The 12722-nt window shown below is 41.0% G+C and overlaps 1 protein-coding gene across 1 annotated transcript in view; it reads left to right on the top strand.

The window, feature by feature from the left end:
• Positions 1–12722, top strand: part of LOC134224966 (uncharacterized) — a 650394-nt gene that overhangs the window by 615676 nt on the left and 21996 nt on the right. The window contains exons 15-16 of the mRNA XM_062704663.1: positions 10940–12096; positions 12223–12542. Of these exons, the coding sequence (XP_062560647.1) occupies positions 10940–12096; positions 12223–12542 (1477 nt within the window). The remainder of the gene's footprint in view (positions 1–10939; positions 12097–12222; positions 12543–12722) is intronic.

The raw sequence follows: 12722 nt of genomic DNA, 5'->3' as shown, positions 1-12722 counted from the left end.
ATCGCTTAAATCGGGTTCCCTGATGGTTGTTTTTTTCTGAAAACCGAACTCTGAACTCATAATACACATAATATAACTAAAAATATGCTCAGAAGATAGGTGTCGTACAGCCACGAGGTCTAGATTGTAAATCATTTCTTATTTCAAATATTATTTTGGGGAATTTGCTTCTATGAAATCGATCGATTTCGATGAAATCAAATCGATCGCGAGAGAAGAAGGAAAAAGAAAAAAGGAAGAAGGAAGAAGGAGGAAGGAAGAAAGAAGAAGGAAGACGGAAGAAGGAAAAAGGAAGAAGGAAGAAGGAAGGAGGAAGAAGGAAGAAGAAAGAAGGAAGAAGGAAGAAGGAAGAAGGAAGAAGGAAGAAGGTAGAAGGAAGAAGGAAGAAGTAAGAAGGAAGAAGGTAGAAGGAAGAAGGGAGAAGGAAGAAGGAAAAAGGAAGAAGGAAGAAGGAAGAAGGAAAAAGGAAAAAGGAAGAAGGAAGAAGGAAGATGGATGATGGAAGAAGGAAGAAGGAATAAGGGAAAAAAATAAAGAAGGAAGAAGAAAGAAAGAAGAAGGAAGAAAAACTAAGGAGGAAGGAAGAAGGCAGAAGAAACAAGGAAGAAGGAAGAAGAAAGAATAAAGAAGGAAGAATGAAGAAAGAAGGAAAAAGAAAGAAGAAGGAAGAAAGAAGGAAGAAAGAAGAAAAAAGGAAAAAGAAAGAAGAAGGAAAAAAGAAGAAAGAAGGAAGAAGGAATAAGGAGGAAGGAAGAAGGTAGAAAGAAGAAGAAAGAAGAAGGAAGTAGCACTTAGCACTTAACCAGGTTTCTAAGCCAAGCTAGCATATTTTTGCATTCATATACCATGAGGCTAACATAATGCTTCTTTTATGCCCAGGGAAGTTGAAACCAAAGTCCAAACCCAAAATCTCCAAGACCAGACCGGGAGTAGAACCCAGCTACCTCATGTATGGTCTTGCTTTGTAGCCGCGCATCGTACCGCACAGCTAAGGAAGCGCTACACCAGCCCTAAGGAAGGAATTAATAAACTACATATTCTACGCCAAATATGTTTTGAAAGTATATCTACAACAGTATTTTGTTTCGATGGCTCGAAATTTTCAAGCATAACGGAACTGTATTCAAGTTATTGGACTTAATAATTCAATAACCTTAATAACCTAAAATAAATCTCTACTACCCTTTTTTTTCCTTATCGGGTATTTTTTATTACTGCGACCATTTTTTGATCTATTATAATATATTCCCCTTTTTTCTGGCTATGTCATTATGGCGTATCGCTATTGGGAGTGATCGCCATTGTTTGACTAACAGCTTCTCCCCAACACGGCTCAGCTTTTCGAATGAAATGCACCACTGAATTGGGATTTGTTCTACCAAACTCAATTGGTTCTATAAGCCCCTTGGTGAAGATCTTTTGTCTTGTTCGAAAAATTTCCGGACAACGGCATAACAGATGCTCCGAGTCTTCTTTTTCTATGTCACAGAAGCGACATAGATCATTTTGAAGTTTTCCTATAAGCTTCAAATGATATTGACTCGGACAATGACCTGTAATGAGACCCATATAAGTGCTTAGGTCTAATTTAGATAATTCTAAGATGTTGCGAGTCATGGAAACATTTGGAGTGATAAAGCGTTTCGTTTGCCTGGCATTAGTTGCGTTCCTAAAATTGGTTTCTATTTTTATAGATTCCCATACCTTCAGCTCCATACGAAGAGAAGAAGTTTGTAAGCTGCAAAAAGGTTCCGGTCCTGTAAACCGACTTGATGATCCGAGCCTCGCCAGCGTATCGGCTTTTTCATTACCATCTATTCCACAGTGTCCTGGAACCCAATATAGATTGACTTGGTTCCGACAAGACAATTTTTGGAGGGACTGAATGCATTCCCAAACTTGTTTTGAAGTGCATGTTGCCGACTTTAGATCATTCAAAGCTGCTTGGCTGTCGGACATTATGCATATATTTGATATAAATATAAATATTACAGAACACTCCAGAATTACGTGAACTTCCGCTTGGAATACGGATGGCCAACGGCCCATGGGAATCGATATGTCTATCCCAGGGCCAGTAACTCCTGCTCCCACTTGGTTGTTCAATTTTGAACCGTCAGTATAAAACGTAATTGATCCTGAACGAAGTGTTATTCCTAAATTCAACCATGTATTGTGCCCAGGATCAATTACTTTGAACAGTCTATTGAAATTGTACTTTTTCTCCATCCAGTCTTCATTGCTTACTACTAGGGAGTTTATACTGAAGTTTTTTAGAATGCTAAGATGACCCTTAAGGTCACCTCCTAAGAGCTTCTAATTGTACAATTTGATGCAGAGGAAGCATGTACAGTAAAGCATTTAGTGCACTCGATGGTGTACTGCTCATTGCACCTGTAATTGAGATAGTCGCGAATCGTTGAAGTTTTTCGAGCTTCATCTGAGCATTCTTCTCTTTCGTCTTTGGCCACCAGACCAACGAAGCATAGGTAATTCTTGGTTTTACTATAGCTGAATATATCCAATGGATCATTTTCGGCTTAAGTCCACATTGCCTACCAAAAGTTCGTTTACAAAGGTTTCATAGAGCATTTGTCGCTTTATTAATGGCGTGTTCTAAATGCATGTTCCAGTTAAGTTTGCTATCAAGAACTACGCCAAGAAATTTGACTGTATTCGAAAGATCCAATCGTGTACTTTTCAATATCATGTTATTTAGTGAGAATTTCCTCCTACGCGTAAAAGGCACAATAGTGGTTTTGGAAGGATTTACACTCAATCCTTCTCTATCGCATCACGTGGAAACATAGTTTAAAGCAGTTTGTTGGCGATAATGTGATTGTGTTTGCCTCGTAATATTATGACAATATCGTCAGCAAAACCAATTACTTCGAAGCCCTGGGCTATAAGGTACCTATTGGAGAAGATCATCTACTATTAAAGACCACAGTAAAGGTGATAATACGCCTCCTTGTGGGCACCCTTTGATTGCTCTAACACTAATGTGAGAATTTCCAAGGTTAGCTGATATTTCTCTTTTTGTTAGCATTTCCTTAATCCAATCTACAATGCATTTATCGAAGCCACGATTTGACATCGCCCTTTTTATGGAATTATGAGAAGTGTTATCAAAAGCTCCCTCTATATTTAAGAAAGCAGCAAGGGAAATTTCTTTTGCTTCAAAAGATTTTTCTAATTTTGTAACAACTGCATGTAATGCGGTTACTGATGATTTACCTTCCTGATAAGCGAAATGGTGTTTGCTTAACGGTAGTTGGGATAAATACGATGTCTTGATATGTAAATCTATTATTTTTTCCTTTGTTTTCAGTAAAACGGAGGACAAGCTTATTGGCCTAAAGGATTTTGGTGATGTTTTATTTTTATTTGCCTTAGGGATAAATGTCACCCGTACTTGTCACCAAACTGACAGAATGTAGCCTAGCGATAAACTTGCTTGAAACAGCTTTGTGAGAATAGGTATTAAAATTGCCTTACCTTTTTGCAGCAGTACAGGAAAAATTCCATCACTACCCGGTGATTTGAAAGGTTCAAAGGAATCTATGGCCCATTCGACCTTTCATTCAGTAAAAATTTGTGTGGCCAGAATTCGTGCATCGTTCCTGGATCTTTCTAGCTCAGTCATTTCGTTCACTGTTCCATGAATATGATAGTTGATTTCAATGATTCCAGTTCCTATTGCATTCGCATTGAGGTCTTTATTTGAACTGATAATAGACCCCGGAAAATGAGTGTTCATCATCAATTCATCAATTCACTCACAGATGTGGTGAATAAGCCGTTATCTTTTTTTTAAAGTACCGAGTCCATTAGAATGATCTTTGGCTAGGATTTTTGCAACCTGGAAAGAAACGAAAGCTGCTACTTCTGGTGGAGGTACATCGCCCACGTCGCCGGGAAAGTATGCTGAAGCAACATATATTACCGTTGTCCCATGGGCTGTTGGCACCTCCATCATGACCGCAGCAATATCTCTTTTGATTAATTCTGTAATTGGAATTATGTTTATTCTTCCGTTCACTAAAATTGTAGCTCTTGGTGCAAGTTGCCCTTCATAGTAGATTAGTTTATTGAAATTTGTAGTTATTCCTAATATCCTACTATTTATTGTCCATGGCTCCTGGATGAATGCGACATCCAGTTTGCTCTCCTTGAACCTTTTGCAAAGTACGGCTGTGCGTGATGGAGATTCACTTGAATGAACTTGATGTTTTTATTGAAGGTCCTTTTTTTGTTTGCTGCTTGCATGGGGATTTAGTATCTTCGGGATATTTTTTTCATCAACCGCTGTGAGTTCAGCCCCAGGCCAGGGAGTAAACCCTTTACCTTTATAATAAATTATTAAATGCAATAACTTTTTTATATATCTTTATCAGTATCCAATAACTTGAATACGGCTCCGTTATTCTTGAAAATGTTGAACTTTCCAAACAAAATATTATTGTAATATGCTCTTTATTTTCAAAACATATTTGGCGTAGCGTATTGCCATATTAACCATAAAAATAATGTTGATTGGTCAGATGGGCCCCAAAATAATAATTTGGTAAATCGTACAGACCTTTCGATAGAAAAAAACATACACCTGAGTATTTCCAACGATGTATTTATATTCAAAATCAGTGGTTGCAAACCGAATAAAAAATGTTTTTGAAAAAATTGGCCTCCATGCCAATCTCAATATGGCTGCCTCCATTTTCTATTACTGAAAATTGAGGCCACACTTTCCTTCCAACGATATGCTGACTTCTGAGATCGATTGAAAAATCATGAAGTTATGACAGTTTTGGTATGTTAAGAATTGGTAAGAATCAAGGTGTCCATAAAAGTGATTCCGTGTATAACTATTAAGGGGTCTATCTTTTTAGCTCGGGTCATATACATACACGCCAAAAGCATTCAACATTTAGATATTTTTGAAAATCTCGTTCAAATAGTGGCCCGGTCTCAGCGAGAATAACTCATATCATGGTATCATGGTCAATTTTTCAAATCAATGGTTTTTTGAAACCATTCGGGATCCCAAACAGCTGTGCAAGACCTTAGCCCGATTGGTTGCTTCCTCGCTTTCCGCATCGCGTTTGAAGTTTGTATGGAATTTAGTATAGGGCAGCGGTTCTCAACCTTTTTCATTAGTGGTACCCCTTCGAACTTTTTCATTTATTGAGGTACCCCCTTTTTTTCGTAAATAAAAATAAGCGTAACTCTCAAGATATATGCGAACCTGAAAACTAACGGGATATTAGGTTCGCCAAAAAGTTGTCTGAAATGTTCGTTATTCCGTAAAACTTTTCAATTCAAATTACAATAATTTGGAGCTTTTCGAGCCTCTTAAAAAGAGGCTTCTGAGCATGTTGAAAGGACGCCTCTCAACGACTCTACGACACTACCCATAATTCCATTACCCATAATGCCATTACCCCGAAGGCCACTACCCCGAACGCCACAACCCCGAATGAATCACTACCCTGAATGCCATTACCCCTAATGGGACACTACCCTGAATGAACCAGTACCCGAATTAGTCATTATTTCAAGTTAATACTTCATTTCAATGAAAAAAATGTTACTCAATCATATGAATGAACAATAATTGGAACTGAAACTGTTTTAATGCAATATGGAACTAAGTATTCTTACTCCGTAAGATCCCGTTCCACTTCGTATAGCACTCTTGAAGATTCCTGAATGGCAGGGGGAGATTATGCAGCAAGTTTTCATGCACAACGCAGATAGTTGGAGGCAATTGCGGTCCACGTCAGAATGGCTACTAGGGCAACAAGGTAGAAGTTGTTCCTTGGTCGCTGTGGTAAAAGCAACAGATTCTGGATGAAGCGTGGTCTAAATCTCAAAATCGACGAGGGGGTGAATGGTTGAGTAAGAGTGAGTAAGAGTGAATATATAAGTAAGCGAGTACGAGTTAGTGAGTGAGCGAGTAATAGTAAACGAGTAAGAGTGAGTGAGTAAGAGTGAGCGAGAAAGAGAGAGCGAATGATTGAATGTAAATGAATGAGTAAAATTGGATGAGTGAGTAAGAGTGGTTAAGTGAGTAAAAGTGGGTGAATGAATGAGAGTGGGTGAATGAGTAATAATTAGTGAGACAGAGGAAGTGGAGGAGTGAGAGTTTGTGTATGAGAGTGAGAGAGAGGGATATTGTTCGTCTTCGGAAGTTGCGTTGACTTAAAGATGGCATCATCTCGTTTCCCTTCTATCGAGCAGACGTTCCTTTTAAAAGGCAGTATTTCCTCTGTGTGCCTTATCAAGGTATAAGCACGTTCATCTAAAGGTGGTATCATCTCCCCTGTCCGCCCTATACCGGGCAAACCTGTCCATTTAAAGAAGGCATTATCTCATCTGTCTGCCTTATACCGGGCAAACGCGTCTTTTTAAAGAAGGTATCATCTCTTCTGTCTGCCTTATACCGGGCAAACGCGTCCATTTAAAGAAGGTATCATCTCCTCTGTCTGCCTTATACCGGGCAAATGCGTCCATTTAAAGAAGGCATCATCTTCTCTGTCTGCCTTATACCGGGCAAACGCGTCCATTTAAAGAAGGCATCATCTCCTCTGTCTGCCTTATACCGGGAAAACGCGTCCATTTAAAGAAGGCATCATCTCCTCTCTCTGCCTTATACCGGGCAAATGCGTCCATTTAAAAAAGGCATCATCTTCTCTGTCTGCCTTATACCGGGCAAACGCGTCCATTTAAAGAAGGCATCATCTCCTCTGTCTGCCTTATACCGGGAAAACGCGTCCATTTAAAGAAGGCATCATCTCCTCTGTCTGCCGTTCATTTAAACGAGGAATAATTTCCTCCGTATGCCTTATACCGGGCAAACCCGTCCATTTAGAGAAGGCGTCATCTCCTCTGTCTGTCTTATACCAGGCAAACGCGTTCATTTAAACAAGGCATTATTTCCTCGGCGTGCCTTATACCAGGCAAACCCGTCCATTTAAAGAAGGCATCATCTCCTCTATCTGCCTTATACCGGGCAAACACGTCCATTTAAAGAAGTCATCATCTCCCCTTTCTGCCTTATACCGGGCAAACGCGTTTATTAAAAAAAAGATCATATTTACTCTGTATGCCTTATACCGGGCAAACTCGTTCAATAAAACAAGGCATCATCTCCTCTGTTCGCCTTATACCGGGAAAACGCGTTGTGTTGGAAAAAAGGATCTCTTACTCCATTTCGTAGAATAGTACTTTTCCAGGTCATAATGATAGGAAATGACAGTTAAAGCTAATTAGAAGAAAAGCAAAACCGTTGGTTAATCTGGTTGGTTAAAACTGTTGCGATTCATCGATATATGTTGGTGTTAAATATAATAATAGAATACTATAGATTCTAAATGTTTTCGGGGTAATGGATTTCGGGGTAGTATCCCATTCGGGGTAATGACTTTCGGGGCACTGTCCCATTCGGGGTAGTGGCCTTCGGGGTAATGGCATTCGGGGTACTGGGATTCGGGGTACTGGGGTGGAGCCCCTCTCAACCCCTTGAAAGAAGGTTTTCAAGCCACTCGGAGAATAATTCCGAAACTCTTGAAAGAAGGCTTGTGAACCTTTTAAAAGTAGGCTTTCCAGCCTCCTGAAAAAAGGCTTCCGAGTCTCTTAAAAGGAGGTTTCTGAGCTTCGTAGAACAAGGCTTCTAAGCTTTTTGATAGCAGGTTTTCTAGCCTCTTGGAAAGAACTCTCCGAACAGCTTGAAAGCAGACTTTCGAGCCTCTTAAAAGGTGGCGTCTGAGCATTTTCAAAGGAGGCTTCCAAGTCTCTTGTAGGGAGACTCCCAAGCCTCGCCTCTTGAAAGGAGGCTTCTGAGCCTCTTGAAAGAAGGTTTCCAAGCCTCTTGAAAGGAGACTTCCAAGCCTCTTGAAAGAAGAGCATAGCCTCTTGAAAGGAGGCTTCCGAGCTTCTTGAAACAAGGCTTCCGAACCTCTTCAACCTCTTCAAGGCTTCTGAGCATATTTAAAAGAGGCTTCAAAGTCTCTTGAGGGGATACTCCCAAGCCTCTTAAAGAGAGCCTCTTGAAAGGAGGCTTCCGAGCTTCTTTAAAGTAGGCTTATGAACTTTTTGAAAGGAGGCTTGCAAGCCTATTGAAAAAAAACTTCCAAGCCTCTTGAAATAAGAATTCTAAGTTTCTTGAAACGAGACTTCCGAGCCTCCTGGAAATAGGCTTATGGAGCCTTTTGAAAGTAGGTTTACGAGCCTCTTGAAAGGAGGTTCGGAACCTCTTTAAAGGCGGCTTCCAAGCCTCTTGAAAGAAAAATTCTAAGTCTATTGAAGGAAGGCTCTCAAGCCTCTTAAATAGAGCCTCTTGAAAGGAGGTTGTCAAGCCTCTTGAAACTAGGCTTCCTAGGTTTATTAAGGAGGCTTCCAAGCCGCTTGAAAGGAGAATTCTGAACCTCTTGAAAAGAGGCTTCCGAGCCTCTTGAAAGGAAACTTCAAAGCTTGTTGAAAGGAGGCTTTCGAACCACTTGAAATGAGGCTTCCGAGCCTCTTGAAAGAAGGCTTCCAAGTCTCTTGAATATAGGCATCCGAACCTATTGCAAGGAGGTTTCCGAGCCCCTTGAAGAGAGGCTTCCGAGCCTTTTGAAAAGAGGCTTCCGAGCCTTTGGAAAAGAGGCTTCCAAGTCTCTTAAATGAAGTCTTCCAAACTTCTTGCAACGAAGCTTCTGAGCTTTTCACAAAAAAGCCTTCATGTTTCTCAAATTGAGGCTTTCGTCTTGAGATTCTTGATTATTATTATTAATATCTTTATTAATGAGGTTTTCGGCCCTGAGACCAGATTCTTGATTTTAGTTATAGTATATTCTTAACATTTTATTCAACATTTTGTCTCGAACAGGTAGATTGCGTTGAAGATTTTTAAAATTTGCTTGTTCGACGTTTTGTGCCTTTAATCTTTTGTCCCACAGCTCTTTATACACTGTGCCGCTTGGGAAAAGCAGGATTCAAAGGTATTTGATTTACTGAACGCCATGCATATTATGTACAATACAAAGTCTAAGAATCAAAAATGATCAGAACTTTATCAAAAAGTTTTTATTGAAATTTTTACACATCCGCCATTACGCATTTTGGTCCGAGGTACCCCCTAGGGTCAGCGAAGGTACCCCCAGGGGTACATGTACCCCAGGTTGAGAACCGCTGGTATAGGGAAACGTGAATTTTCGCATTTTTACTCCCAGAGGTTCCAGTTCATCGTAAACAAAGTAATTCATTGCGCTAAAGTATACCTCAAAGCATGCCGGAAAACTTTGCTGAAGAAGGTACTTTGTTGGAAGCCTTCAAAAAAAGTTATATCGCTTCGAAGATTGGTTGTTTAACCCATATATGCAGAAACAAAATCGTTTGTTCTGCTTGCACTGCCGAACTTCCTGAACCAATAATTCAACTGAATTTTATCTCAAAGTTATTTAACGTATTGGGTTCGAGTGCTTCTTGGAGTTACACTCAGTATTGTTTGTGCAAATAAAAATCCGGATAAAGGAAAAATGGTATTGCTCTCTAACTATAATAGGTAGCCCGGTAGTGCTGACAGAAACATTGTTTCCTTGCAATTCGCTTGAACAATTAATCTTTGAAGCGTTATAATTTTCATCATGTTTTTATATGCGCTACCAAGTGTTCTCCAACACACTGATATTTTTTTTTTTTGATAAATCTACTATGATATCATGTTTTTTTAGATATCTACTAATTGTTTTTTCCGGTGTCAGGTCATTACGCCGAATGGTCATTAGGCCGAACGGTCATTAGGCCGAACGGTCATTAGGCCGAATGGCCATTAGGCCGAATGAGAACTGGGGAGTGAGAAGTGAGTAGTGCTGACCCAGCATCGGACGTATATTGCAGATTAGAACTAAAATGTTATTATTCCAAATTATGCAATATTGGATTACAGTCAAACCTCCATGAGTCGATATCGAAGGGACCATCGACTCATGGAAATATCGAGATGTGGAATAGAAAATCCTTGGAAAGCTGTTCGAAGGGACCATCACAGTAACCCAGAAAATATTTTTTAGTATGGCATAATTTGCGTCCATGAGTCGATATCGAGTCATAGAACATCGACTCATGGAGGTTTGACTGTATTTTATTATGAATTCAATTTTACTGTGAACGTTTTTTAGATTGTTTATATCTAAGCCATATCAATCACGTTTGAATTTTTTTTACTCTCATTTATAATCTGCATCATAATTACTCATTCATAAACATATACTCAGAAGAGTGTTGATCCTCCTTCTATCTAAACCAATTACGGAGAAATATACATTGATTATATAACCTATTTGGAAAATCGTTTGCTATGAGATTGACATAGCGATACGAATTGTGTTTATCATAGGCGTCACAAATTCGCACTGCACAAAAGACGCTCAGAGGCTGTCGTTTTGTGGTCCAGGGACCATTACTGATGCATAAAACTCAATTATGGCATCGGAGCAAAAGGAAAAAAATGTATGCAAAAGAAAAGGCATTCCCTCTGTTTGTTGTCGGCTAGCTTTAACTAATAGTATCATTTCTATCAACTGCATGCTGGAACAGCTCGTTTCTGTTATGTCCCTTAACTCTCAAAGTATCCGGTACGCCAGTTCTAGCAACTATCGCCTTGCGTTTGTATTCTATCTGACACTGTTTCTTTTCCGCAACTATCAACACCCCAGCTGGTCTTGCTCTGTCCACTCTTCTGTATTAACAAGATTCAGGATCGATTGTAAATGTGTACTAAAGGCAAGATATATACCAAACTCACTGACCTATAGCACAATCCGAGCGAGCGATAAAAAAATATAAATAGTCATATATCAAACTCTTCTTTGAATAATAAATTAATCATGAAACTAATATTATTTTTATGTTCTCTCTGTTTTTACTCACCCGGAACATACTTGCAAACACTTTGCAGCTCCAAGTGACATCGAACCAAACATCCAGCTCTCCATCGCTGATCCAGAGCCTGAGTCCCACGTCACCGACTCAAGTAAAGGCACCTCCAAGTCCAATACTGCACACCCGAGGTACACCAAGCGGGCGAGGTTCCATGCGGGTGTCGTTCAAAGAGCGGATCAAAAGTATGCAGCGGCAAGAGTCCAAGGCAGAAACTCGAACAACTCCTGCCATTCGTGAGACGAGTGACATGAACCAACACCTACTGACCAGTGGGCCCGTAAAAACTAGTAAACCTTCAGCGGCTCAAACGCTGAAGGATAAAATCCGATCCCTCGGCCATTTACAGCGAACCGATGATCAGCTGAAACCGTGGTCCAAGCTTAAGTTAGCAACCGTAGTTAGCGTAGGAGGAAGCTATTCCAGTTTGAACAATAGTCTGAACGAAGATTCTCCCATACTCGCACCCGCCAAAAAAGCAGGTCGTCACAAATCATCGATTCCGGCTGATCTAAACCTCAACTCGCTGGTATCCACAACTCCTCCACCGATTCTGTCTGCACCTCCCACAACCACGTCCAGCAAACCAATGTTCCAACCACCGAGTAAAGTGTTCAGCCGCAGTACGTACATCGACACGGAATGTGCCAGTGACAGCGAAGTAGTAAGCAAGAAACAACCCCCGCCTCCACCAGCACGTGTCCGAACGAAACCCAAACCAATCAAACTGATCTCCGAACCCAAAGGCTATCAAAGCTACGTATCCATAGATGACCTCTCGCCTGAATATAGCGGCCTTCCGTTTGTAAAGCGCCTCAAAATACTGAACGAACGCCAAAGGCTTGCCCAACTTGAGGCGGCCATGCAAACCCGTAGCCTTAGTCTAGACTGTACGGATTCCAACAGCAGCAATGCCGGATACGACCCCGCTGAGCAGCTGTGTCGCAGCAGGAGCGAAGGCTCCCGCATAGGACAAGTCCGTTCGAAGAGTGCCTCCCCACCCAAATCAACCAGCAAAGCAACACCGCTCAGTCCAGAATCGAACGAAACGCCCGAGAGGCGCCAGCTCAAGAGTATACTCAAAAAGTTGTCCGAAGACAAGCTCGCCCTCGATCAACGGCAGGGCATTCAAAACCGGGACCTGAAGAAGCTGATGCGAGCCCAAACGGTCGAAGGGTACGTTGCTAGACATAGCAAGTTTGCGAAGAGCGTCACCTTCAATAGAAACACACTCTCTAGCCCCCCGAGCAGTGCTAACGTTTGTGCGTCTATTGAAGAACGTACTCTTTTTCCCATCCCTAGCGCACAAAGTACCACGACGACGACCACCACGACCACTACGAACTCTACAAGTGAAGAAAGTTCCGTAGCGACCGTGGCGGAGAACATCAACTTCATCGCACACGATCCCTTCATACCGCTGCCTCCGGTCGCCCCAGACGAAGACGATCTACAAGAAGGGGACCACCAACAAGCGTTGGTCGTCAGCAATAACGGGTACTACGACTCCACAGTGGATCCACGGTTTATCACCAACGGGGATCCTCACCATCCACTCATCGATGATTCACCTTCGAAAGGCTCTCTGTCGGCGTTCGGAGGGCAGAGGAAAATAATTAAAGGTATGTGCAAGCAATGGTCGCCCCGCATGATTCTATCCACACGATACACGCTTTCAGTCCTTCGAATCATCGGTAAAATTGGCTTCATATAATCGACATTTACAGCTCTCTGCTTGTTATAAGTTTCCAACAGTAGACTTGTCAAAAATTGAATTTCTCTTTGAATTTTGTTTTCGGTAT

The sequence above is a fragment of the Armigeres subalbatus genome, chromosome 3 (genome assembly GCF_024139115.2).
Source record: "Armigeres subalbatus isolate Guangzhou_Male chromosome 3, GZ_Asu_2, whole genome shotgun sequence".
Lineage (NCBI taxonomy): Eukaryota > Metazoa > Arthropoda > Insecta > Diptera > Culicidae > Armigeres > Armigeres subalbatus.
The sequence above is the reverse complement of the archived record's forward strand: the minus strand, read 5'-3'. Positions and strand labels throughout refer to the sequence as shown.